This window comes from Durio zibethinus, chromosome 9 (assembly GCF_047325235.1).
Source record: "Durio zibethinus cultivar Kanyao isolate XHJ-2024 chromosome 9, ASM4732523v1, whole genome shotgun sequence".
Classification (NCBI taxonomy): Eukaryota; Viridiplantae; Streptophyta; class Magnoliopsida; order Malvales; family Malvaceae; genus Durio; species Durio zibethinus.
The window spans coordinates 25,890,263-25,917,963 of record NC_143170.1 but is presented as its reverse complement, the minus strand read 5'-3'; the positions used below and the strand labels follow the sequence as shown (position 1 = coordinate 25,917,963).

Genomic DNA, 27,701 nt, shown 5'->3' with positions numbered 1-27,701 from the left:
AACTATTATATTCAATATAAAAATAATATCAATATCTTTACTAAGTTTAAAAAAACATTTAAAACCAAGGTTATTAATATCATACTAGGTAACGTTTTCATTTTTTATAAAACTATGATATATATATATATATATATATATTAGTACCAGTTATTTTGATATATTATTTCATATTTTTCGATTTAGTATAAATATATTTATAAATATGTATTAACTTGTATATTAATACTATTAATAATCTATAAAATAAATATGCAATATTTTTAAAAATCAAATAAATAAGTTTAAAAGTATAAAAAATAATATCATAAATTTTTATAATATCTTTAAATATTTAATCTGATCATATGATATTTAAATAATATTTTTTAATAAAAATATTAAGATAAAAAAATTAACCAAGACTTTATGAATGTTAAATCTTATAAAAGAAACATAATTGCTTTCTTAAAAGAATTTGAAATCCTTATAAATTTTGATTTTAAAATTATAAACTTTAGTTTAAAAAAATAAAATATAAAAGAAAACAAATTATAATAAAAAATAAAAAAATTCAACTTTTAAGAGTTATTTTATTAATTAATTTTATTTGTATTAGATTAAAAATAATTAAATAATAAAAATAAATTAAAAATTACAAAATATATTTCACATTCATCTTTCAATCGAAACATGTTAATCAATTAAAATTCATCAAAATCAATTCAAACTAACAAAAATAACTAATATTATCCAATATCGAATTTGATATGAAAAATATCCTTAAGTGTGTCTATTTTGATATAACTAATACATATCATCCAATATGATTGATACCGAAACAAAATAAAAAAATATCTTATAACACTTGTTAGCAAAATCTTATAAATTCAAAGTGAACGAAAATTATAATGGTATACAAAGTTAATAATTATTATTCCATTTTTAAAAAAAATATGTTGTTTACAAAGTTATTCCCATAAATTTAACAACCGGATGGCTTGATATTTATCCAATTATTTTTGACAAATTTTCTCTTAAATAAATATGAAGAAATTGAAAAGATATAGAAAACAGAGGATGCACATGCACTTGGTCTCCAATAAATTCATGGAAATGGAAAATTAATGAGAAACTATGATCAAACCTGTCAATGTCTTTTAGCTTTTTCTTTTTTTGGCTCTATTTAAGCCGCTCAAAATTTGCATGCTCAAGGTGAGCTTGAGCTGTCCTTGTTTTTTGTCTACCATGTCTTACAAAATAATTAATCTTCATTATGGCTTTAATTGAGAATGAAGCATGAAACAACCTCCCCAGCTACTACTGCATAATTATCAACAATTTCAATTTCCGCTTCATCTTTTCGCTGATTTATTAAAAATTTATAAGTAAGTATTGGAATTGATTTTAAAATTAAAAATCTCAAATTCAAATTTAAATCATAATTTTAAAAAAATAAATTATTAATTAACAAAAAATGAATAAACTATTATTAAAAATTATAATTGGTTAAATCAAATTATTTCAAGTTCAAATAAAATTTTCAAATTTAATTTTAGCCATACAAAAGGGGATTACTTTAAATAAAAATGAGAGCACATAAACAATGTAATTTCTTTTTATATATATAATTTATTTAGATTAATAATGTGACGAAATCTTCTCTCATTTTTGTAAGTTTTATTTTAATTTTTTAAAATTCGAACCCTAAACCTCCAAAATAAAATCTTACATTTTAAGCATGTGAAACGGTGTCGTTTAAAATGATGCAATAGTAATAATCAATCCTTTGTTTTTTTTTCATTTTATTATGTGGCAGCCATTTTTTCTTTCTTTCAGTTTGTCATGTTTTGAGAGCTGTAAGGCTTGTGACACATTTGGTGAGATAGCTTTGGCATGTGGTGAGCTGTTGTTAAGACGAGGGCATTTTATTTTCTTCCTCTCTGCCTCATCCATTCCATATATTGGTGGAAAAACTAGAGGCCTTTAGGATCTTCTCTGAGTGACCATACCAATTTCCCAACTCCAGAGCAGAAAAGAAATGGAGAAAGCATTGACAAAAGTTGGTAGCTTCTGGATTTCCCAAAAAGCTAAGGAAGAAATCTCTAACATCACTGAAGACCTCTCTGTATGGCTATAAACTTTATTTTAGATGGTTCAAGTTTCTGTTTCAGCCTCTTGCATTTCTGTATAATCATTTGTTTTCTACTTTCTTGTTTCTTCCATTGTTTCCTTGAATAGAATTTGATAATGCAGCTATTGGTATTGACTATTGAGCACCTGAGCTTTGCCAATTTGACAATGCTTACTCATCAATTTTTTTTTTCCTCAAATATTTCATGGTAAAGCTAAATGTTAGAATCAAGATCTGTTAGCTTTATTTTCTAAAATAAGATTACAGGTGCTAGAATTTAAACTCATATCTGACAAATGACTGTATGAACCAACTAAGATAAGCTCGGATTATTTTTGGCTTTTTCTTTCTTTAATATTTATTGCCTCAGGTTTTCTTCTCTACCATTATGCATGTAATTGTTGCTGGATTCAAATTTTGGGTAACTAGATTAGATGGTTTTGATGTTGGGGAGGGGGAAAAAACATGGTATCTTGGAAATTACGGGCAGACATTTGTCTTCAATTTGGTTAATGCTTAATGTTGTGGTTTTACAATTTTGATTCCAGTCACTCTCAAACACGGTTGAAGAGAAGGCCAAATGGATATTCAACAAGATGAAAGGTAAAGCTTTAGCTGTCGCTTTCTGATGTGGTGCCATAGACGCTGGGTTTGGTCTAATTTTGCAGATCATAATCCTCCATTTAAGTTGTTGATTTGTCGTTTTATAGGGAAACCAGTGAAGGCCTTGCCAGATCTTCTCCGAGAGCACAACCTTCCACCGGGACTCTTCCCACGAAACATAACATGCTACGAATTCGATCAATTAAAATCCAAGTTGATCGTGTACTTCCCTTCCCCATGTGAAGTGAGCTTCAAGGATGCATCAGTGGTGAGATACGGGACTCGTGTGAAAGCCACATTGTCAAGGGGAAAGCTGAGCGGAATCGAAGGGATGAAAACCAAGGTCATCGTTTGGGTTAAAGTCACAAGTGTGAGTGTTGAGAGCTACAAATCTGACAAAGTTTGGTTCATGGCTGGGGTCAAGAAATCAAGGCCTAAAGATGCTTATGAAATGCCTAGTGATGCTGTTAAAGTAGAAGAATTTTGAGCTTCTTACCATCAACTTTCTGATGTAAATCATATATGATGAAACGACATTACCTATTCATTGATCTGTTCATTGCTTTCCACATATGAATATGTCGAACCATTTTTATATATATTTTTCTTTTTGCTTTAAATTTTTAGATAAATTGCTCTGTTTTTTTTTTATAACATAGATGGTAATTTTGTGATTCTCTGCAATGAAGCTCTGTTGTGGCTCAAAACGAAAAATAATTAAGGATGGTAACCAATCCGTTTTTTACGATTTCGACTCGATTTGATTTTTTATGATTTTTTTTTTTAAATTAGGTTTAAGGTCAAGTTAAGATTGTATTATAGACAAATTCAACCTGATTTAATATATATATATAATTATTTATTTAATTTCATATTTAAATATTTTTTATATTTATTTAATTTTATATTTACATTAAACAAAAATATTTTATTAATTTTAATTTGGATTCGTATATTATGTATATAAAATTGAGGTAAACAAAAACTTATTTCGATTCGACCTGTTGCTATATCTAAAAATGATATTACCATCAAACTATAAATCATCATTCAATCAACTCTAAATTTAGCATTTAAAATTTACGAAGGTCGAAAATAAACTTTAAGTCATCATTCAATCAACTCTAAATTTAGCATTTAAAATTTATGAAGGCCGAAAATAATGATAATGATAATATTATGTAAAATTAAATATTATAAGTAAGAATATATTTTTAAATATAAATATAATAGTAATAATAAAATTAAATATAATATTCGATAATTGCTTGCTATAGTTGAAAAACGTATTCATTTGTCATGTTTAGACTAAAATAATGGACTATTTTAGGGTTCAATGATTCATTGGACCTTTTATCGAAGCAAATTACATTGCAAGATACCATCCAAATGTATTTCACAATGCAATTAGTTCTCAAAAAAGAATTAAATTTCAGTGCATCGAAAATACAATAAAATCTAAATTAACCTTTTTTCGTGCTGCAGAATCTAATCTAGTCCTCAATCACTACCAAGTCACTTGTTTAAAGAAAGTAACACTAGTAAAATATCAAAAAATTTTATGCATATTGGGTGATATCCCTTATATATTTGTTTTTAAATTACTTTAATATTCTTGAAAATATACAATAATAATTTCAAAAGATTATTATTTTATAAATGACGGTAAAGTTTTAAAATTTCAAAAATATTATTAAAATATCACTTTTTTATTTAATTATTATAAGAATTTATTAATTTTTATATATCAAATAAAATTCAAAATTTTCATTATAGTGTAATTTTCAAACTTTAAGGATATGAAAATTTAAAAAAATTTTAAGATATAAAATGAAAAACAAAACAAAATAAACGTGTTTTGCAAAATAAAATACAACTGCAGCGTATTATTTTTAGACCTTAGTTTTCTTGTCCTATCTACTTGATTCATTTAAAGAGAACATCAAGAGCTTAAGTCTTTCAAATTTATAATTTTTAAAAATCTTAACAACATACGTGATATTTAAACTATTACCTCAACTCATTTTCGACAGATTTTAATTCAATTCAATCTTTTTAAAAATATTTTTTTAAAAATCATATTTTGAGTTGAATCAAACAATTAAAATTTTATTTTTAAAACATTTATTTAATTTTATAGTTATATATTTTTTTATATTTATTTAATTTTATATTTATATTAAAAATTAATTTTTATATTTAAAAAATAATATTTTATTAATTTATGGTTGAATACAATTTTATATAATATCGAATCAAATTGAATTTAAATATAAAAAAAAAATTTGATCGAATCAGTTCGAATTTAAATATTATGAATATAAAATCATATCAAATTTAAAAAAACAAAAACTCACTTTAATCCAGCCCATTGTCATATCTATTATTACATATTAGTGTGTGTATATATATATATATACAGACAATTATATATGTATATTTTTCAATTGTATTTTTTAAAGTTTTTTATTTATTTTTAAATTTTTTATTTTATTATTTATCTGATTGAAAAATAATTTTTTTTTAAATATCAATTATAATAACACATCAATTAATTTAAAGATTAATAGGCTGAAATTGTATATTTTTATACGTGCATGAATTGAACAAGTCAAATTCTCTGCAGGGAAAAGCAATAGTAGACCCAAAAATGGAAATGAAGGAAAATGGGACGAGTCCAGCCAAGCCCAATAAAAAGGTGTTGCTGCATTTTCCTAATGATTATCTATCCGAAAACCTCCGTTTCCTCGCCTTATCACCCATCACCGCTGAAATCAACGGCGAAAAATGCCCGCAATAACCATCTTTCACTCCCGGAAACTACAAATAAAATAAAATTGAAAACCCTAACTCTTAAAATAAACATATAAAAACCCTTTTTACCCCACCTGCCCCCTTTCGTTTTCTGCAACACACACTAAACCAAAAAAAGGGAAAACAAACAAAATTTGAACTTGCAAATGTCGGACGAGGAGCACCATTTCGAATCCAAGGCCGACGCCGGCGCCTCCAAAACTTATCCTCAGCAGGCCGGCACCATCCGCAAGAACGGCTACATCGTCATCAAAGGCCGCCCCTGCAAGGTCCTCTCTTTGAATATCGGAAATTATTTGTTTATTTTGAAACATCTCTTTTATATTATCCAGAAAATGAACTCGAGATTATTTTTTAGATTTAGTTTTTTCATTTGTATATAATTTCTAGATGAGATTCAGATGGTTTAGATCTTTTTTAAAAAAATTAATTTTAATAGTTGGATAATTAAAATCTATATATTTCGTTTGATTTTTACTTTTGCTATTTTCTCTTTTATCATTCATTTATTTATTTAATTTTGTTTCCGGAATCAAATATGATTTTACTTATTTAATGTTTTCTTTAGCTTTTTGGTAACTTTTGATAAAGCAAAAGCAAATTGGAAAACAAAAAGTAACAAAAACAAACAAATCGGAGCCTTTAGTGTTAAGAAATTAGTAATTTTTGAATGAATCTTCCTATCATGTGAGCAAGCTGATGATATTTATTGGCACATGATAAATTGGTGTTGACTGTTGATTTGCACCTTATGGTTGCTATTTAGATTTGGGTGTATAATGGTTTGCAATTTTTGCTAACTTGATTGTTGTTGTATGGTGCGCACCAGGTTGTAGAAGTTTCCACCTCGAAGACTGGGAAGCATGGTCATGCTAAGTGTCACTTTGTTGGAATTGACATCTTCACCGCCAAGAAGCTGGAAGATATTGTTCCCTCCTCCCACAACTGTGATGTATGAATCAGATCTCATTCTCAGTTTTAACTTTTAATCTGTCATGTAATTGAATTTGTGTTAATGAATGGTTTTGTTTCTGTTTTAACAGGTTCCACATGTCAATCGTACTGACTACCAGTTGATTGACATTTCTGAGGATGGATTTGTGAGTTCATTTGCCTCTTTTTTACTTGATGTTATTTTCTTTTTGTGTTTGTGTGTGTATTTGTGTGTTTTTCTTCTAAACTAGTTAAATATTTCAGGTGAGTCTGCTGACTGAAAGTGGAGACACTAAGGATGATCTGAGGCTCCCAACTGATGAGAGCTTGTTGAAACAGGTCAGTTAACTATTGTTTTATATGTTCTTTTACATTGGGCTCTTTTGTTATTGAATTTACTGATTTGAATTCTAAAGCCAATAAGCAAAGCCTTTTTTGCACTGTCTAAGGTTGGCTACTTGTATTATATTGTGCCTCTGCGGTGTGATTGGGCTCCTCTGGCCACATCACCCTTGGATTAAGGGGCTCCAGTGGCAGCTCACATTGCAGCCTTTTTTTTTCTTCTACTCAAAGAAGAGAGGTGAAATTTGTGCATTAGAGAGGTTTATTTTTTATTATTAATTTCAAGGAGTATTGGTAAAAAATCAAGGTTTATGTTTTATTGATTTCAAAATGTCTTCTCTTGATTTCCCGGCCTTATGACATGGGCATCCTGACTGAAATCCCAAATTCCTATGTAGAATATATTACTTTTCGCATGTTTAAACTAGCCGAAACTGTTTGTTCTTCTGTTTTTATTCTGATTCTACTGAACTTTGCATTTCTCATTTTACTGTGTACTTATATGTTTGCATTTCTCATGATTAGTAACCGATGTGGTGTCTATATTGTGAGTGATACCTGTTCCAACCATAAAACTTTGGTTTTATTTCTTTATCATGATAGTTATATTTTGCATTCATTGTCTCTGCATCCGTCATGTGGAGTTGCTGACAAAAATATCTTTTCGTGACTGCAGATCAAGGATGGTTTTGCTGAGGGGAAAGACCTGGTTGTGTCTGTTATGTCTGCAATGGGGGAGGAGCAGATCTGTGCTCTCAAGGACATTGGTCCAAAGTAGTTTGAGATTGATTTGCAGCCTGCTATTGCAATTTTAAATGGAAAGATTTTTGTAAGAGCTTTAATAGCTTGCCTCTCCAAGACTTGGGTAGGTATAAATGCTGTCTGGATGGGTTTTATGTTTGGTTTGGATACGGAAAAAACATCATTACTCATTTCTTCTTGTGCTGTTTCTCCTTTCAAACCCTTTTTTCTTTGCTCTTGGTTTTGAACTTGTCATTTTAATTGTTGGTGATACTTTTCAATTAGATTCATATTGAATGCTGAAAGTACAGGATCAGAATTAATGTTTAAGTTCATATCAATTTGTGAGATATTATTTGTTTTAATTTATTGAGTCTCAAAATTTTATTTTACAAAAAATATTCCTTTTAGTTTATTGAATCTTACAATTTTATTTCACAAAAAACGTTTCACGAGTTGAAAGTGGTGAGACATTTACATTCAAATACTAATTTTAGCACATAGTTGTTGTGAAATTAATGTGATCATGACATCTCCCTTTCCAATAATGGCTTACCGTTAGTATCCCAAGAGTACTTTAATATCTAATGTCACGGTTTATAATACCTTACGGTTTTTTTTTATAAAAGCTTTTTCGGCTTTTTCACAAGTAGAAGGAAGTGTGATTACCTTGCAGTTTTGTTTTATAAAAGCTTTTTCAGCTCTTTTACAAGTTGAAGGTAGTGTGATTTTTTAAAAGTTGAAGATGGTGAGAATTTTTATATTTCAAGGGAATACTAATATTTTTTTAGGATCATGACAATTAGCCTATCATTTTAGAAGGATCAGTGGGATTTTAAACAGTCTATTTTCTTAAGGTGTCCTCAACCCAATCAGAAGGACTGTAAGCAAAAGATTTCTGGCAAAAGCAAGACAACGATATGGGACAGGGACAGCTTGGTAGAAATATCATCTTTGGTCCTAATAGTATGATTTTGGTATCACTCTAATTCAGGGAATCGAAGATTGAGTCAGATCAGGGATCTGTCTCTCTGGTTGTCTTTTGTTCGTGATAAACAAGCAAAAATAGTTGTTTTAGTCTGGCTAAGGGCATTGTTTATTTCTCAAAAAGGGAAGAAAAAGAAAACCAGCTCGTTCTTTTGTAGTGAGAGCCAAAATTTTCAGTAGTGTTTTCACAACTGGCCCATGAAAGAAGTGGTTGGAAATTAGGTCCCTGTTCAACTGGTTGAACCAGCCAGTCGAACGCATTTTAGTTTTTACCATCAGAATCTTCACCTGAGTTTAGGAAAAGAACCAGTCTTTCTTCTTGCCACTGGCGCACTCTCAAAGTTAAAGCATTCAAGCTTCACATTCCCATATCATTACTATAGTTTTCAAAGGAAATTTCCTTGGCCAGTGTACATAAACAAAAGCTCTCTCAGAGTGCATGCAATGTCACTTTTTTTTTTTCTCAAATGAAAACAGCAACAACTTGAAAATTCAAAAATGCAGCTGCCTTATGAATATCTTCAAGAACTTGGTCTGAGTCAGAGCTTACAGATTGTAAAGTACTATAAAGAATCAGAACTACCATGAGTGAACTAGATTCAAGCATTTCAACCAAAAATGAGTTAAAAATTGCTAAAATCCAAATAGACAAACTTGAAATTCTGAAGTCAAGCATTTATAAGACTGCTGACTTGGGTGGCTGCATGGCTGGGTAATGGCAACTGGCCAATAGGTCTGGTCCTTCTTGTAACCACTGGTGAAGCAACAGTTGCTGGTTGAGCCAGCCGGTCTGTTCCCTTCCTGTAAACACTGGTTTTCAGGTAGCAATTGTGGTAGAAACCTCTGAAAACAAGTTGTTACCTTTGGAAACATCAGTGTTCTAAGATAGTTTTCTTAAAAAAATTTAGGAAAGCTTTTTTTTTTTTTTTTTAATTTCTGATTGGTTTAATAACAGGTTTACCAAACATGCCCTTGCTCTCTGGCTATTGTCATTCACTGACTTGCGAATGGTGATGGAGAAGGATAAACTGCTACCGCTGCTTCATTTTTGGTGCCATACAACTCTTAATGGATGTCAAATGCCTTATTTTGTCATCACTTATCATTGGGTTTTTAGCTTTTTGCTGAATCGGCACAGCCATTGTTCCTCAGCATCCCTGTATATACCCATCAACAATTGATGATGATATCCTTGTGGTTGATGATTGTTTCTCCATTTTTTCTTCTGCACTATAGGAAGTTGAGAACCTCTTGTATCACAATCTTAATCTGGGAAATAGCCTATGTAGATATTTATTGGCCAGTTAGGATATTTTGATTCTAGCCAACTATGACCTGTTGCTTGTTCACCATTCAGGTTTTCATCAACTTCTGAGCTTCTGAACGTCCCATCATCTCTTTCCTTAAGCATAAAATAGGTAGCTCTTGCCTACAATCTACCCAAAGTTTTCTTGGAATAACCATTTTGTTTCATTGTGGTTGCATATCTCTATTTTCCATATGTAATTCAAAGTATTTCTTACTACTTGTAGATAGGAGCTTGACAGTATAGAAATGGCTGTTCATGGGGATGTAACTCGGCCTGATAATCAGTGTCGTTGCACAACTGTTGCTGTAATGTTTGGAAAATACAAGACAAAAGACGACTTGGCCGCTTGCAAATTGCTGTATGATAAAGAATCTGTATGGCAAACTAGGGCTACATATTGTTGCTGGAGTTTTAGGAATTTTTTAAGCTACATGTGTTTTGATTCTGCATTTGTAATCCTGTGTACGGTGCATAAAAACATGTTCATTTGATTGGAATGTTAACTGAAATTTAGTCTCCCCAATCTCCAAGGCCACTAATTGAACATTTGTATCAGATTCTTGACTATACTTTGATGTAATGAGATGTCATTTTCATCTCTATTTCTGTGTTTTTCGTGTGGGAGTGTTGCTTTGTCAAAGGTGGGTTGAATTATGCTACAATATTTCATTTTTCTGACGCGCAATGGGGTTTAGTTGAAGTGGGGATGACTCCTTTGTCTTGACTTGGAAAAAGAATGAAAGAACAGGGAAAAATGGAATAGGAATGATTGAGCTCATTGAACTAGTTTCCAATGCCTTGCCGTATGTTACCATAATCATCTAGTAGCCTTGAACATGTGGGATATGTCGATGATTTAGTTCCAGTCTCATATCGATATGATGGCACGATGAAAATTTCTCTCAGAATTTTCCGAATTCTTTCTTCTACGCTGCATTTGAGTTCATCATTAGGAGTCCCAAAGCATCAAACATGAGCTCGAGGCCGCTGGTTCTTTGGCTAGATCTTGAAAAGGACTTGAATGTATCGTAGTGAATGCCTGAAAAACGTCAATTAATTTGACAGTTGGTGTAAAGTGTCAAGATGTTGGATGTTCCAAAATTTTCCCACTGAAAGTTGAAAAAAAACCAAACTCCCTTCTCCCTTTTCCTTTCCAGAAGAACACTCTTCAAAAGTCATACCTAGCTCCCAGCACATGACAGAAACATTTTGTTATAAGATTAGTAGAAAAACTTTACCAATGCTTCTTTACTCATTGGATATTGACTGACATAACTTGTTTATCAGATGCTGTCTTAATTCTCATAGAAAAAGAAGAAATTATCAGCAAGTGGATGGAAAAGGTCAACCAACCACACCACCTAAAGTTTTAGAACGTGGGGTTGGCCTCTTATTCTTCAAAATTCACTCATCTTATGCACTTACCTTAATAAAATACAATAAGAGAGAGATTTTAATCCCTAAGTTAATCCCCATTTTGAGGGTTGAAAAATTCACAAGTAATCATTCATAATAATAACATCCCAAGCTGGCAAACAAAAAAAAATCTGTCTTTACAAAATCATAATTAAGAAAAAGGAGAGAGATGATAAGAAAGAGAAATCTTTGCTTAAATTTAATTTTTTTTTTTTTTTTTACTTTTTTCATAAGGCATAGCATTTTCAAACAATAGCTTAAATGGATAAGCACTTGGGGTTTTACAAAGAATCTATATATGATTGAAGTTATCTACCAAATTCATTACCTAACATTGATTTATCTGATTAATGGAATCCTCTAATTTGGTGATACCATATCTCCTTGATTATCATTATCAGGGTACCCATAATTCTTTTGAGATTAATCTTTTTTCTTTCTACAATTGAAAATAACTCTTCATTGAAATTTATTTCAAGTTAGTCTTCAAAATATAAATTTGAGGTCATAATGTTAGGAAATTTAAACTGTAACCATGGAATTGAAGATGTCCTCCTAGGATAGATTATCCTTTATCTTGTTTGGCTAGGAAGTGCTCCTAGTGAAAAGGGTTCTTCCATCCCTACCGATGAGTATAAATATAAATGTAAATATAGATGCCATATCAAAAATTAATAAAAAAAATTTGAAATTAACTCAAATGCTTTATATATTTTTAAAAATATATAAATTTTTTAATGTTTTTTAAAATTGTAAAAAATTTTGGTAAAGGAAATGTTGAATTTTTTTATAGTGAGGTTGTTATGCAATGATTTGGATTATGACACCACTAGACCTACCTTTGACTTAGCCCAATTGGCATTCTTTTTTTCCCTTGCTTAATTGAATTGAATTACCTATAACCTATTAAATTTGGTATTGTTGCTGTAGGGTTTTTTTTTTTTTTTTTTTAAAAAAAAAGCTTTCTCTCAATTTCAACAAAATTTGTATTAAATAGTAAAAGTATTTATTCAGTCAATTCGATTAATTTTAAATTAAATTATTTAAAATTAAATTAACTGAATTATATTATTTTATTTTCGTTAATTAAGTTAAATTTATAAATTTTAAAAATTAATTAATCGAATTAAATTTAATCGATTCGATTATTTTTTTCTATTAATCAAATAATAAATATATTTAAATTAAATTATATTTTAAAATCTTAATTTCTCATATTTTAAACAAATTAAATAAAATTATTCAATAAAATATTCAAATATCAAAGTATTATGTTAAAAACTCTAACAAGTTATTAAATCTAATTAACTCTAAAGTTTGCCTATTAAGATTCCAAATGTCAATATGTAAAAAACAATCAATATGTCAATACGTTTATAAAAATCCTTCGTGATTTAAACATAATCATTATAATTAAAAGTCAACATTTTATCCATAAACCACATAATTATTGAAAAATAGATGGATTTAATTTAGGGTTTACAATATTGTTTGTAAGTTCCAAAAAGGTTTCTTTGGATTCTTTCTTATTTCTGTGTTTAAATTTTAATCATATCAAGGAATATTTACCTAACTTGAATTTGTCCACTAAAACCCATGTCAAGATGTTGATTAAAATGTCACCAAAGAATCATTGTCTGATTTGCTTCTCCCATGGCAACAGAGGATTCAGAAAAAAAAAAAAAAGAAAAAAAAAAAAAAAAAAAAGGGAAAGTTAAAAATCGGTTTGAGAGTGGCATAGGAAGGAGATAACACTTAAAGTTAAGAAAAAGCCACATGAATTAATGGAATCTGAATGATGCTATCTATATTTGTGAGACGAAGGATTTTGGACCTAGATTGTCCATGGTCAACTCTAAGATATTCGAACTGATCTCATATGTTCAAATTGAGTTGATCGATTGATTGTTCACTTAAAATTTGAAAAATCAACATTTTAATTTAAAATACTAACAAGTAGATTGTTGAATTTAAATGTTAAATTATAAATGTTAGAATTTAAATTTTAAATTTTTTATGTTATTTTTTAAAGATAATTATACAAACGATTGAATTAAATTTTGAATTCAATAAGATTCATAGCATTAATATATAAGAATTGTGCCTTTTTTTTTTTTTTGGTTGTTGGACAAGTAGCTTTAAAGAAAATTACATAGTGGTTTTTGTGTATGGTCTTTCAGCTAGACAATTAAACTGTAAATCAAGTATTGCTTTATGTAAGCTTTTCTTCTAAAATAATCAAAAGTACATTATTATATTCTTATTCCAATCCATTTTATTTATTTATTATTAAAATCTATCCAACTTAAGTTCTCCCATATGTTAAAAAGGTTCAATGACTTCGACCTTCGATCTAAGTATGATAATCTAAAATATAATATAATAATATAATATGAATATGATATAAAAAATATAAATTATGTCAATACGAATTATAATATATAATTTTTATATAAAGTATAATATAAATATAATAATTTTAATATTTTATACAATACAAATACATAATTTATTTCAACCTCAATCTTGGTGATCATCCAAATTTCCTTTGATATTTCTTTTGCATTTTTTTTTTCTTCCTCTTGGGTGTTAGAGAAGAAGAAGAAGTTAAAACTAGAATTTAATTATTTTTATAAGTTATCACTTCATTGATTGAGAAGCAAAGAAGTACTACAATTTTATTTTGAAGGAGACATGCATGTCTTATTGAGTTTTAATTTCATGAACTCGTTTGTGTGAAAATTATCAGGAATCTTTGATGTAATTTAGAATTATAATCATAATATTTTAACTTAAAAATAAATAATTTTAATTTTAAATATTTTAATTAAACAAGTTTTATTTTTTTATATATAAAAGAGGTCTAAAATTATCGATACTAAGTCATGACCTCCATTGGTTTCACATTAATTTTCCCTCTTGAATTTGATTTGCAGTGTTTTTTTTTTAATTCACTTTTCAATCATACAGGAACTTCTTATTATTCCTTTAACAACTTATCCCAAGATCCAATGCCAGATTTGATGTCTCCAATTGTTTTTCTTTTATGATTTAAAGAAACCAAAACAAGCAGCAAGAGAATAGAAGGGGGCAAATTGGAGAGATTTGTTTAGCAAATCTAAAAAATATTAATCTTAGCCAATCACTGCCAAGACAAAAGTGGTCCCAAATTCTCACCATCAAAAGAACAAATAAAAAAAAAAAAAAAAAACCCTTTCATAGTCATCAAATATGAACTCTTGGGTCATCCCAATTACATCCCAAGCACCTAAAAAAGTTTGTGTACCTTTTTCAAGAAAAAAAAAATTTTAATGATCAATGTCAAACTTGCAAAAAAGATGTTAACATAAGATATTTTCCCATTAGGGATTAGGGATTGGTATTAAATTTTATTTAAAAAAAAGAAGAAAGAAGAAATTTAACTCCTAACATAGAGATGGAGATGCTTTGATTTGTTTTATTTTGTTTTGTTTTGATTTGGGCTTTCCAACTCAAAATCTTTGGACCCACTTTATTATTATTTTTATTATTAAAAGTTAAAAAAAAAAAAAAAAAGGCACAAGTGTAAGACATAAAAAATTAATGATTGTTGGATTCAAGTGATAAAAATAATATTTTTTAGTTGTTTGTGTTTGTTTTATTAGAAAAGTTATGAAAAGTTAATTTTTTTTATAAATTTATTTGAATTGATTTAAAAATATATTACATAAAATCTAAAATTTTCAAAAAAAAAAAAATTTGTGGGGATAAAAGTTAGCCAAACTGCTCTTAATGGATGTTGCATAAAAATGCCAATGAACATCCTAATTAAATATGTGGATTCGCTTTTAATATCATTTGTTCATTTGAGTTTAAATAATTAAATTATCGAAATATCTAATTACGTATAAATATTTTATTCTTTTAAATTCGTTTATAAAATTTAAAACATTTACCATTTAGTGCATAAAAAAATAAATATTTTTAAATTTTGATATGTTAAAAAGAAAACAAGTTATGATAAATATAAACTATTTTATTGAAGAATCAAACAATACCACCCCCAACAAGCGATATGAATATAACAAATAACAAATTTATAAACTTATTTCGCTGATTAAATTATCAAACATTGAGATAGACAATCATTAACATTTCTCTCATGAAAAAAAAAATCAAGGAGAAGCTTACAAGAAATTGGACTACAAAAATGTTATTTCCCTTTAACATGGTTTTTTTTTTTTTAAATAAAAGTGATCTTGAAGATAAAAAAATTATAAATATTAGAATTTAAATTTTAAATTTGTTGTGTTATTTTTAAAGATAATTGTGTATGGTCTTTGGGCAAGACAATTAAATGTAAATCAAGCATGGCTTTATATAAGCTTTTCTTCTAAAATAATCAAAAGTACATTATTGTATTCTTATATAAATCCATTTTATTTATTATTAAAATTTGTCTAATTTAAGTTTTTTCATATGCTAAAAAAGTTCGGCTTTCAATTTAGATATGATAATTTAAAATATAATATAGTAATACAATATGAATATGATATAAAAAATATAAATTATATCGACATAAATTATAATATATAATTTTTATGTAAAATATAATATAAATATACGAATTTTAATATTTTATATGATATAATTACACAATTTATTTTAACCTCAATTTTGGTTATTGTCCAATTTTTTTTTCTTTGGGGGAGGGTGTTAGAGAAAAAGTTAAAATTAGAATTCAACTATTTTTATAAGTTGTCACTTCATTGATTGAAAGGCAAATAAATACTAAAATTTTATTTTGAATAAGACATGCATGTCTTATTAGGGAATTTTATTAGGAATGTCAATTTTATTTTTATCTAACAAGAAATTTTGATTTTTTATTTAAAAAGAGATGAGAATGTATATTATATTATAGTAATAAGAATTGATATAATTTTAAATTTTTATTGAGTATAAAAATATAAGTAATATAATACACGTCTTATATCTATACTATATATATTTATATTTTAGTAAATAGATTTTTATTAAATAATATAAATATTCTTATTTTATATTAATTAAAATTAATATATTTTATTAAAAATATATATTTATAAAAAATTATCAAATATTCAAGATAAAATTTTAAAAAATTAAAAAAAAAATTAGTTTTTAATTTTTTTAAATAACTATGGGTATATGGATTACTCATATTCATTAAATACTCGTAGGAATAGAGATGAAAATAAATTTAAATACTTGTTAAATATAGGTACGAGAGTGGATATAATATAAAAATTTAATGATGCAGATAAAAAATATTTTACCTTACCCATTGACATCCTTATGTCTTATTGAGTTTTAATTTCATGAACTCATTTGTGAGAAAATTATCAAGAAATTTTGATGTAATTTAGAATTATAATCACAATATTTTAACTTAAAAAATAAATAATTTTAATTTTAAATATTTTAATTAAAAATTTTTAATTTTTTTTTATATAAAAGAGATCTCAATGTGAGAATAAAAAAATTATAGGTACTTATATTTGAATTTTATATATACTTGATGCTAATTTTTAATGATAATTACATGAATTAAATGAGTTAAACTCTGAATTTTAAATAAATTTAAATTTTTATTAATAATTTTTATTTCAATAAGAATTTTACAATTTTAATCAAGTTATTCCATGATAATTCTCAAAATCCATAAAATCATAATACTTTGTTATTTCAACTTGAAAACCTCAAATTTAAGATTTGAGACCAACAAAATAAAATTAATTTAAAAAATTTATGTTTTCTTTTGACAAAAAAAAAAGCTATGTTTTCATGAATACCAAATTATATGTATTAAAAAAATGAAATACTACAACTTTTTAGTAAGCAAATTAAAGGAATTGCTGGTATAATAGCAGTTGGGCAAATATTATATCTATTGAAACTTTCTTTATATTGTTAGATTTATGACTTAAAGCCAAGTGCAGATATTCTCTTAACCCAATGCTTTCTTTTTGCATGGGATCATGTTTTTCAAAAGTAAAGCTTTTCACTTTTTTTTTATTTTTAAATCTTATTTTTTAAATCATAATTTAAAAATAAAAAAATTATAGGCACTGATTGAACTAAGTCATGACCTTCATTGTTTACACATTAATTTCCCCTCTTGAATTTGTTTTGCAGTTTTCTTTTATCTAATTCACTTTTCAATCACATAGAAGTTTTTTATTTTTTATTTTTTCATTTCAAGAGAACCTTACATCAAGAAGGAGGCTGGCCCTATGTCTTTTTATTATTCTTTTCACAACTTATCCCAAGATCCAATGCTAGATTTGATGTCTCCAATTGTTTTTCCTCTATGATTTACAAAAGCCAAAAGAAAGAAAAAGGATAGAAGGGGGCAAATTTGAGAGATTTAGGTTTTATTTGGATTAATGATGTGATTTGATTGTGATAAGATTAAAAATAATAATAATTATTATTATAATTGTGATTGAAATATTAAAAAAATTTTAACAAAATTTTTATACCGAATGAAACTTATTAAAATTAATATATATATTTAATTGATGATACGAAAAATTTAATCATATCATATGAAAAATGTGATTGAATTCAAACAATCATTTAATAACTCTAAAAAATTAGTAATATTAATATTAGCTAATCACTGCCAAGGCAAGAGTGGTCCCAAAGATCTATCATCAAAACAACAAATAAAAAAAAAAAAAAAACCTTCCATAATCATCAAATATGAACTCTTGGGTCATCCTATTTCCATCCCAACACCTAAAAAAGTTTGTGTCCTTTTTTCAAGAAAAAAATTTTAAATGATCAATGTCACACTTGCCAAAAAGATGATAACATAAGATATTTTTCCACTAGGGATTAGGGATTGGTATTAAATTTTATAAAAGAAAAAAAAGAGGAAATTGAACTCCTATTATAGAGATGGAGATGCTTTATTTTGTTTTGATTTTGGCTTTCCAACTCAAATTCTTTGGACCCACTTTTTTATTATTATTACTATTAAATGTAAAAAAAGAAGAAGCAAAAGTGTAATAAATGAGAAGTGAAAAAAGCACAAGAAAGAAGACATAAAAATTAATGATTGTTGGATTCAAGTGATAAAAATAATTTTTTTTTTTTTAGTTGTTTGTGTTTGTTTTATTGGAAAAGTTATGAAAAGTTAAATTTTTTATAAATTTATTTGAATTGATTTAAAATTATATTGCACAAAATGTAAAAATTAAAAAAAAAAAATTGTGGGGATAAACGTTAGAAATCAAATCCTTATTCAATGAAATGAATTCTCTCTTTTTCTTTTTGGGATTTTCTCTCTCTTTCACATGTTCTCATTAGGGGTCTCCTTTCCTTTTGTAGGATGTGAAATCCCCCCCATCCCCACTCTTACGTAACAAAAAATTCCAAAGCCCAATCCTACAATTATTATTCTTCTTCAATTCTCAACCATAATCATATGAAAAAAAATTTAAAAAAAAAAACCTAAATTTATATTTATATAAACAAAAATAAACTTTTTATTTATATAAATTACAATAAAATTTCATATTAAAATCATGAAAATATCGTAAATTTAACATATTTAAAATTAAAATTTTTTTATAAGAAAATAGACCAATATTTCATAATTTTCAAAGACAAAAACCTAATTTAGTCAACAACAACCCAACAATTATGATTAAACATAAGCAAAAACATCACAAATCTTTCAAATTTAAAATAAAAAATTAAAGTGTTCCACATACAAACCACTCAAAACAAATATAAATATAAAAATTTTTTATTTTTACTAATATTTTTTAAAAAAAAAATTTTATTTCTTTTATTGCAAAAAAAAAAAAAAAAGTGATTCCACTTGTTGTAAAATGACAGCCAACTTTCTGCCCATATTTGAACTCATTTTGTCAAATACAAACACAGAATCATACAAACTTCATTAAAACAGAGTTGACAAACAAAAATTTTTACACAGACAGAAACAAGAACGAAGAATATAAACTCCCCGACAAAACAGGGTGCTAACATTTTATTTTATTTTTCATTAATTCCCCCAAAATTTTTCATGCAAAAAAGATATCATCAAAGTTTTTTTTTTTTTTTTTTTTCATGTCAATCTTTCCGTTGATTTCGTTAGTTTCAGAGTGGTTTGTTTGACAGCCACATTAAAATCTTTTCTTTCTCCATTCATTATCTTCCGCAATTGTCGCTTCCAAAAAAATGCATATGAATACAAAATTTTGAAAAAAAAAAAATTGTATCTTTGGTTGTTCATTGTATAAAAAGGCTTCATTTTTTGCTCTCTCTTTTTTCTTTCTGTTTAAGGAAGAAAGAAGAGAGAGAAGCTGAAAGCCTGAAACTCATTTTGCAACTCACCTCCTCCACTGTTTGTTGATTCTTTTTTCGCGTTGTGTTGGCGCCAAAAAAGGAAACCCAGAAAGAAAGTTGAAATCTTTGATTATTGATCACATGATCAACGGCCATTAATGGGTTGTGTGAGTTCCAAGCAGGCTGTTTCGGTGACGCCTGCTTTCGACAACTCCGGCGCTTTACGTGACAATGCGGGTGCAAGTAGTGCCGGGACCAATTCGGGTCGGTCTCGGGTCGGGTTCTCGGAGCGTGAGAAGAATAGGAGCAGCGGCGGTGGCGGTAGCAAGAAGAAAAAAAAGAATAGTAATAATGGGGGTGTCAGTGATTTGGGTAGTGGGTTGGGAATGAGTGGGAGCGAGTTGGGTGAGTCGGGTCAGGCGAGTTGGAGATCGGACTCGTTGAGTTTGAGGTTGGGGAATTTACAAAAGTATTTAGAAGGTGAACACGTGGCAGCCGGGTGGCCTGCTTGGCTTAGTGCCGTCGCCGGTGAAGCTATCCAGGGTTGGGTTCCACTCAAGGCTGACTCTTATGAGAAGCTTGAGAAGGTTTGGATTTTCCTTTTTCTTTCCCTTTTTCTTTCATGTTTTCCGATAAATTTTCTTTTTTTTTTTTTTTATCATTTTCTTGATGTGTGTAGTTTCATTGAGAGCATTGTGTTTGTTGGGTAATGGGGATTTTGTTTGTTCTTTTATATTCTTTTGTGAAGAATGGAGATAAATGGAAGAACTCAACATTTTCTTTCACGTTTTCTTACTGTTTTTTTTTTTTTTTTTTCTAGCGTTTTTTATGTTTTCGTTATGAATTTATTCAAGTGTAAATTTTCATTCCTTACAAACAATTTTTGCTTTTATATACCCTTTAGAAATTAAGAAGAGCTGTAAAAATTTACAGCAATTTGTATATGCATTTGGTTGGAGTGAATTTATTTACTGTTGGTAATAGACAATAGATAATTTTTTTTTAAATTGTATGCTATGCAGGCAGAGGATTGCTTGTTAATCATGCATGTTACATGCACATATTTTGAGTCGCTTTTAATTATAACCAGCAATTCGTATATTTGTGTTATATTTGTTTTGTATTGAATCTTTGTAAAACAGAAAAATTGCCATTTCAAATTCTTATTTGGTTTTTGCCTAATCCATAGATTTTATCAAAATTTTAAACCTTGACACTTTCGGGTCTTTTTTCTTATTATTTCATGTCGTTCAACCATCTCATGTTTAAAATTGGTAAAGTCTACTTTTAACCATTCAGATTTAGAAGCTCTTTGAATTGTTTGGACGACTATTGGTGCATAGTTGTTCTGTTAACCTTTCAATTACATGTGAAGCTTCTTTTGCTATAGAATTCACAATATTAACTTGAACCTTGTTCTTCCAAGAGCAGCTTTTATTTTCAAAATTTGGCTGATAACTGTTGTTTTCTTAAATCTAGTTACTACTGGGGATGTGATTATTTATTTTTTGGCTTGTGATTTCTATTATTTCTTTAACCGTTTTCTATCAACATTGTCTTGGAATGCCATATTGTTCCTGATATTTGATGTAATAATCTTGTACCATGTCAACTGCTTTAACAGATAGGACAAGGTACCTATAGCACTGTGTTCCGGGCTCGAGATCTTGAGAGTAAAAAGATAGTTGCTCTAAAGAAGGTGCGGTTTGACAATTTTGAGCCTGAGAGCATTCGATTCATGGCAAGGGAGATATTGATTCTGCGAAGGCTTGACCATCCAAACATCATAAAATTGGATGGAATAATTACTTCCCAAATGTCTTGTAGCATATACCTTGTGTTTGAGTACATGGAACATGATATCACTGGACTTTTGTCTTGTCCTGACATCAAGTTCAGCGAGTCACAGGTTTGTTCACTTTGCCTTTGTGATGGCATTGGAGTACCAAAACCTAAATTTGTTTTCCCAAACCCGAAGATGAATGCATTATAATGCTGAGAAAAACTGGTGAAGTATTCACACGCCTTAATAAAATAGAAAAATGCATCTTTAACAATGAAAATTGATTTTGTTTTGTAGATTAAATGCTATGTGAAGCAGTTGTTATCTGGACTTGATCACTGCCATTCACGGGGTATAATGCATCGGGACATTAAAGGATCAAATCTCCTTGTAAATAATGAAGGAATCCTAAAGATGGCCGATTTTGGTTTGGCAAACTTCTATGGTTCTGGGCACAGGCAACCGTTAACAAGTCGTGTCGTAACCTTATGGTACCGTCCCCCTGAACTTTTGTTGGGCTCTACAGATTATACTGCAGCTGTGGATCTTTGGAGTGTTGGCTGCGTATTTGCTGAGCTTCTCCTTGGGAAACCTATCCTGCAAGGAAGAACAGAGGTAAACACCTTGCTAAAGTATGTACCTTTTACATTATATTCATCTTAGTAATTTTAAAATCGACAAATACTATTTATGTATATTTTAAAAAGAAAACAAAAGGTCAGTTTCATTGGAAACTGACATGAGCTGGTGTACAATAATTGATAACTCATAATAAGGAAAAGGATCAATTGCAAGAGCAGAACAATTTTCACGGTGCATAGGAAATTTTACTAGGAATCAACATTGCTGCCAAAAGGAGTCTCTGGAAATGCCAGTCCATGTGTCTTTTTATTGAGTAATTCTTTTGAGAATTGTTGCTACTGTATCAATCTTAGAAGTTTGATAAGAAAATTCTATATGAGAGTGCTTTGTCTGATGATCATTGCTTAACTTCAATCTCTTCGTTGTTTTCTGGTGATCCTTGAGATAATTTCTTGAGATATACATATCTGAGACTAATGAAAGTATGTTGATTTTGTACAGGTCGAACAATTGCATAAAATTTTCAAGCTCTGTGGGTCCCCACCTGACGATTATTGGAAAAAATCCAGACTTCCTCATGCAACTTTATTCAAACCACAACAACCTTATGATAGTAGTCTTCGGGAGACTTTTAAAGATTTATCAGCAACTGCTGTGAACCTAATAGAAACTTTGCTTTCAGTGGAGCCATACAAGCGTGGGACTGCTTCTTCTGCTCTTGCATCAGAGGTAATTATGCCAAATAGCACCATTAACATTTCTCATGCAAAACTGTAACTTGTTGTTAACCCTTATTAAGCATCTAATCTGATAGGTTTAGTACTTCAACTTAAATATTAGGCCACCACAATCGCCGAATTTAAGTAAAAACTTAGAATGACACCACTAAACACCCTTACATTTAGGTCCAGTGCTAAAAATTGAAACAAATGCCCTCGCCATGGACAAGAAATTTGGGGCAACAAACAAATTATTTAACAGATAGGGCAACTTTGAAGCAGGGATGTCCCTCTTCGTGTCTATGGAAATGGCTGCGACATGGATGGCCCTAATATGGTTGGATGTGTATCAGACATAATGAGACACCATACAAAAAAGATCCAGGTAAGGGAAGATGTAATGAGGACATTAAAGAGTAGTGCTTTTCTCTCATCATTTGGCTGGGCCTTGGGTGATTTCTGGCAGCAGTGGCTGATTCCAAGAATGAAATGGATGGAGAATTGGAACTTCTTGTTACTGTGTTAAGGAGAATAGAGAGAAGGGATGGGGAGGGTTGATAGAGAGAAAGTATCTGACAGAAGAGGGAGAAAGAGACTATGCTATTAAGGGGGTGGCTACGACAGAGAAGAGTTTACTGGTATAAGGGTGTGCATTGTAAATTTATTTCGGAGGGATGAACATTACAAATGCAATATCCAGTGTTATAAACATGCTTGTGCAAATCTTATACTTATTAGCTTTATTTCCCTCATTTTCAATATTCTGATTCTTAATCTACAATTTTCAGTATTTCACAACAAAGCCTTATGCATGTGATCCATCAAGCTTGCCAGTATATCCACCTAGCAAAGAGATTGATGCAAAACATCGTGAAGAAGCAAAGCGGTGAGAACTTTAATAAACATATGCTTATGGAGACATTAATTTAGGTAGCTTTCTGGAACCTGGATCAATGCTAAGTCCATCTGCATTGAATTTTAATTACTGTGGCATTCCACTCAATATTTTCCCAATATTTCAATCTTTTTTTCTTTTCAGCTAGATGTCCTATCAAAATTAGGTCATTCTATGTATTTTGGAAGGTATCATATCATTTAAATGAACAAGCCGGCTCCTTGTACTCACCTGAATGTTCATATTCAAGGATAAATATCTAACGGAAAGTATTATCGTTTAGTTTCTAAGATAGCTCCCCCAATTATTGAAAATTTCCAGACAAAATAATTTGCTTCCATGAAACGTTGAAATGCTCAAATGATGTTTGTGTACCTCATCTTTTTCTTTTTCTGAGGTTTTAGAAAGTATGTGGTAAACTCATGCATGTTATACACCTTACACAATGATGATCATCCGCAAATTCCACCATATACCCACATATTTAACCACTTAACACTGTTTAACATCATCTTCAATGAATAAACTGCAATGAATTCTCAGGAAAAAGATAAGTGGAAGAGTTCGCGGGCCTGAAACAAGAAAGCCAATAATAAAACCCCATGGCATAAGTAAATTGGCACCAGTTGAGGTCTATCTATCTCTCTCCCTCTCTCTCTCTCTTCCCCGTCACCCTATATTTATATTTATGGTTATCCGGAAAACTAATTTTCTATATTTCTTTTACATGCAGGATGCTGTTGCACAAACTCAAGTTTCTCAGAAAATTAATGGTAACCATGTCCATAACTCAAAGCAAAGAAATGCCACTATCAGTGAGGGAGTGTCAAACCCATCTACTGATGCACTAGAAGAGGCTACCCATGTAAAGCATGCATCCCAAGGTGATATTCCTTTCTCTGGTCCATTACAAGTTTCTACATCAAGTGGCTTTGCATGGGCCAAAAGACGAAAAGATGATGCATCCATAATATCATACAGCAGATCTATCTCAAGAGGTCACATTTACAATTCTTTAGATCCTTCTGCTCAATTACATACACAAAATAATTTTGATTCAAAACGACATGAAAATGGGGATGCAATATATGGAGGTCGCACTGATTCTAGAGGCCATGATTCATGTGAATCTTCCAAGCATGCTACGCAGAAACAATGGAGCCAGTTCGAGCGCCCAGATTCATTTGATGCTTCTGATGAATACCACTCACAAGAGCTATCATTGGCACTTTATCAAAGAGAGGAAATGGCAGCCAAGAGAAATAATTTGGTATGTCTGTAAATATTAGAACCAGAAATTACATCAAAATTTTGTTCTTGACATCTAATTTAAACTTCTTTTGCAGATCATGTGGCATCAATTATTCAGTTTGAATTCAATATTGCATGAAGAATTATGTAAATCATCTCGATTTATTTCAGTTCGATATAAAACTAAAAAATGGATACTTTAATAAAATTTCAAACCTTGAAGGGCTGAAAATAATTACTTCCTTGAACTTGGTCTACTATAGCAGATGAGTTTCCATCCATTTAGGTTTATCATTTCTTTCAATGCTACTAAGTGCAGTGTCAGTTTTAAGGGGAAACCATGGTCTTGTTATTCCTTTCCCTGGTTTTTTTTTTTTTTTTGTTCATTTTTTGGTGACAAATTTTGTTATGAAATGTAATTAGTCTATCTCTGAAACTAAAAGTAGAAAAAGAATGTTGGATAACTGTATTGAACTTCAATAATTGGAGGCTTGTCAAGTTTAGGTTTGACCTTTAATGGTAGCCATTACATTACTGAAGTGAGGTAATTGGCATGCAAGTGTAACTTGACTATTTGGAAAATGTTATTTTAAATAAATGGAAGCATCAATTTTTTCCATAAATTTTCTAGTTTTAAAATTTTCCTCGCCAAAATGAAACAGGAAACTGCCTTTCATACCTAGCAGAGAGAAAGAAAAAGAAGAATGTGACTTTTGTAAATGCAGTTCTCTTTATTTTTTCTGTTAAAACTAAAAGAATAAAGAAAAAGAACCTATTTCTATCTATGCCCCTAAACTCAAATCAGTAGATATTATCACATCAATTTCATTAGAACATCTATATTGATCAAATTATGTATTGTTGTTCTGACAGGTTTACCAAGATGAAGGGGACAAGGTTGAATTTTCAGGTCCTTTGTTGTCTCAATCACATAGAGTTGATGAACTCTTAGAACGTCATGAACGGCAGATTCGCCAAGCAATTCGAAAGTCATGGTTCCGAAGAGGTATAACAATAACAACAGAAGCAACTTTACTACTAATCTGTTTTTACTTAATATAAATGATTTCTGTTGCCAACCACCTTAGTTTAGTGCCTGCCTTTTGAGCCCTGTTGCCCTTGTAGTTTGTTGGCTTTATGAATTACTTGAAATCTATATGTAATTGATTTCAGTCCATTAAATGAATAAAGTGTGACACAATTAACTGTGTGTGGAAACAAAACCTGGTTAGACAATTATTTACATTTATGGTGGCTATTATTGGTGTTTTAACTTACAATTCTTCTCTACCACTTTATGGTGACTTATTATTTAAAGCAACCACAAGATAGAACTTGATTAATGACGAAAGCTGTATATATGCACAAGGCTTTCGCCTTTCACACTGCAAAATTATTTCTCAGTAAGTTGATGTTATTGAACAAGATTATACAGGCCAACATTGACTTATACTAGTAATTTGTATTGCAGGTAGAAAACATGGGAAGTAATCTTCAGATATTGTCAGGTCTAAGGGCTCAGTGGCAGTAAGGCATTGATTCAGGATCCTACACTCCAAGAAAAAAAGTGATAAGTCGGCTGCCAATGCCATGCCCATCAATCATACCAATAACAACATCAAGTTGAAGCTTCTGCACAAAAGTGGTGAAGAACAAAACTGGGAAACTACAATATGATGGTACGGCTGCATGTTACAATTCATAGAGCTTTAAGGGAAGAGGAAAGGAAGATGGCCATGGGTGGCTGGTCGGTCTCTTTCTGCAAAGAACCATGATTTCATTTTTTAACCTTCCAATTGAAGTTTTCTACTCACTTCCTTTTTGTTTCCTTAATTTCTCATCATCAAGACTGACCTTATCATGTATGGGTTCATAGCAATTAATTGTGAGAACTATTGTGTATTTTGATCATGATTCATAAGGCTTATAAATGTCTGGCTTCTCTCTCTTCTGATATATATAGTTCAGTGTTTCTTTGGTAGTTCTTTAGGTCCTTTGTCAAGCAATGAATTTTGGAAATGTCTAATGTCAGGAGTCAGGAGTCAGGACAAGTCATAGCCACACAGGGTTATGACATTACCTAAAAAACCCATCCTGTTTGATTCCAGTGGCTGTGAAATCATGAGTTTTGTCCAAAAACAAAGGATAAACTAAACAATAATTAGAATATGATAATTTATTTATTGATCAAAATTATATTTTTTAAAAATTTATATAATTTAAATATTAATATAATTTTTAAAAGTATAATAAAATATATAAATTTAATTTTATGAATTAAAAATAAATTTTTTTATTTTGAGAGGATTGAATTATTTTTATAAAAAATAATTAATTTTTTTTATAATTTTATTTTTTTATTTAAATATAAATTAAATATAATATAAAATAATTATCATTTTATCTTATTAATTATCTCGTATACCAATCATGATTAGGAGAAATTTTATATGCACAATCCATGGTTCTTATCTCTTACTTTTTATTTATTTTTTCTGTTTTGTTTAAACACCCGCAATTGTTAGTTGTTACCCGCACGTAGTAGCAATTGCTCCAAAGCAGTTGATACATGCAAGTGTACGTGTCACGTTTGAAGATCGAGATTTTATAATATCATATTATTTTAAAATAAAATTTTAAAATAATATAAAATTTTTTTTTATAATCACTGAATTTCTGAAGATTTAAATTTGGTTGAATTATGATATGAAATTCATTTTCAGTCTATATTAGAATTCAGAAGCAAAGGGCATCGGATAATTTGAACTGGGAGCAAAGAGATTGTAAAAAAGTGGGGGATGAGTAGGAGTATAGTCGAGTAGAGTCGAGTTGATACAGTAAAAAAATTTGAGTTTGAATTTGAGTTTAGCTTTCAACTCAATGTTCAATAC

The 27,701-nt window shown here is 29.3% G+C and overlaps 3 protein-coding genes across 3 annotated transcripts; all 3 read left to right on the top strand.

The window, feature by feature from the left end:
- The first annotated feature begins 1,819 nt into the window (after positions 1-1,819).
- On the top strand, positions 1,820-3,348 carry LOC111317543 (uncharacterized protein At5g01610-like). Its single transcript, XM_022919979.2, has 3 exons — positions 1,820-2,107; positions 2,662-2,716; positions 2,824-3,348. Exons 1-3 carry the CDS (start codon positions 2,021-2,023, stop codon positions 3,201-3,203), a joined length of 522 nt encoding a protein of 173 aa, XP_022775714.2. The 5' UTR covers positions 1,820-2,020; the 3' UTR covers positions 3,204-3,348.
- Positions 3,349-5,404: 2,056 nt separating this feature from the next.
- On the top strand, positions 5,405-7,911 carry LOC111312653 (eukaryotic translation initiation factor 5A-2-like). The gene is made up of 5 exons (XM_022913109.2): positions 5,405-5,799; positions 6,360-6,482; positions 6,574-6,630; positions 6,728-6,802; positions 7,482-7,911. The coding sequence occupies exons 1-5, from the start codon at positions 5,677-5,679 to the stop codon at positions 7,581-7,583; spliced, it is 480 nt and encodes a 159-aa protein (XP_022768844.1). The 5' UTR covers positions 5,405-5,676; the 3' UTR covers positions 7,584-7,911.
- An 11,540-nt stretch (positions 7,912-19,451) lies between these two features.
- LOC111312645 (protein IMPAIRED IN BABA-INDUCED STERILITY 1-like) lies at positions 19,452-26,766 on the top strand. The gene is made up of 9 exons (XM_022913097.2): positions 19,452-20,167; positions 21,205-21,489; positions 21,661-21,978; positions 22,447-22,674; positions 23,453-23,550; positions 24,103-24,190; positions 24,293-24,829; positions 25,684-25,816; positions 26,282-26,766. Exons 1-9 carry the CDS (start codon positions 19,739-19,741, stop codon positions 26,299-26,301), a joined length of 2,136 nt encoding a protein of 711 aa, XP_022768832.2. The 5' UTR covers positions 19,452-19,738; the 3' UTR covers positions 26,302-26,766.
- Positions 26,767-27,701: the final 935 nt, after the last annotated feature.

Bases quoted from the DNA above. Each gene is read 5' to 3' on its own strand.
- LOC111312653 (XM_022913109.2), top strand. From the start codon at position 5,677: ATGTCGGACGAGGAGCACCATTTCGAATCCAAGGCCGACGCCGGCGCC. The intron at 5,800-6,359 runs GTCCTCTCTTTG...GGTGCGCACCAG, and splicing joins TCAAAGGCCGCCCCTGCAAG to GTTGTAGAAGTTTCCACCTC. The intron at 6,631-6,727 runs GTGAGTTCATTT...TAAATATTTCAG, and splicing joins ACATTTCTGAGGATGGATTT to GTGAGTCTGCTGACTGAAAG.
- LOC111312645 (XM_022913097.2), top strand. From the start codon at position 19,739: ATGGGTTGTGTGAGTTCCAAGCAGGCTGTTTCGGTGACGCCTGCTTTC. The intron at 24,191-24,292 runs GTCTATCTATCT...TTTTACATGCAG, and splicing joins GTAAATTGGCACCAGTTGAG to GATGCTGTTGCACAAACTCA. The intron at 24,830-25,683 runs GTATGTCTGTAA...TTGTTCTGACAG, and splicing joins CAGCCAAGAGAAATAATTTG to GTTTACCAAGATGAAGGGGA.
- LOC111317543 (XM_022919979.2), top strand. From the start codon at position 2,021: ATGGAGAAAGCATTGACAAAAGTTGGTAGCTTCTGGATTTCCCAAAAA. The intron at 2,108-2,661 runs GTATGGCTATAA...TTTTGATTCCAG, and splicing joins ACATCACTGAAGACCTCTCT to TCACTCTCAAACACGGTTGA. The intron at 2,717-2,823 runs GTAAAGCTTTAG...GTCGTTTTATAG, and splicing joins GATATTCAACAAGATGAAAG to GGAAACCAGTGAAGGCCTTG.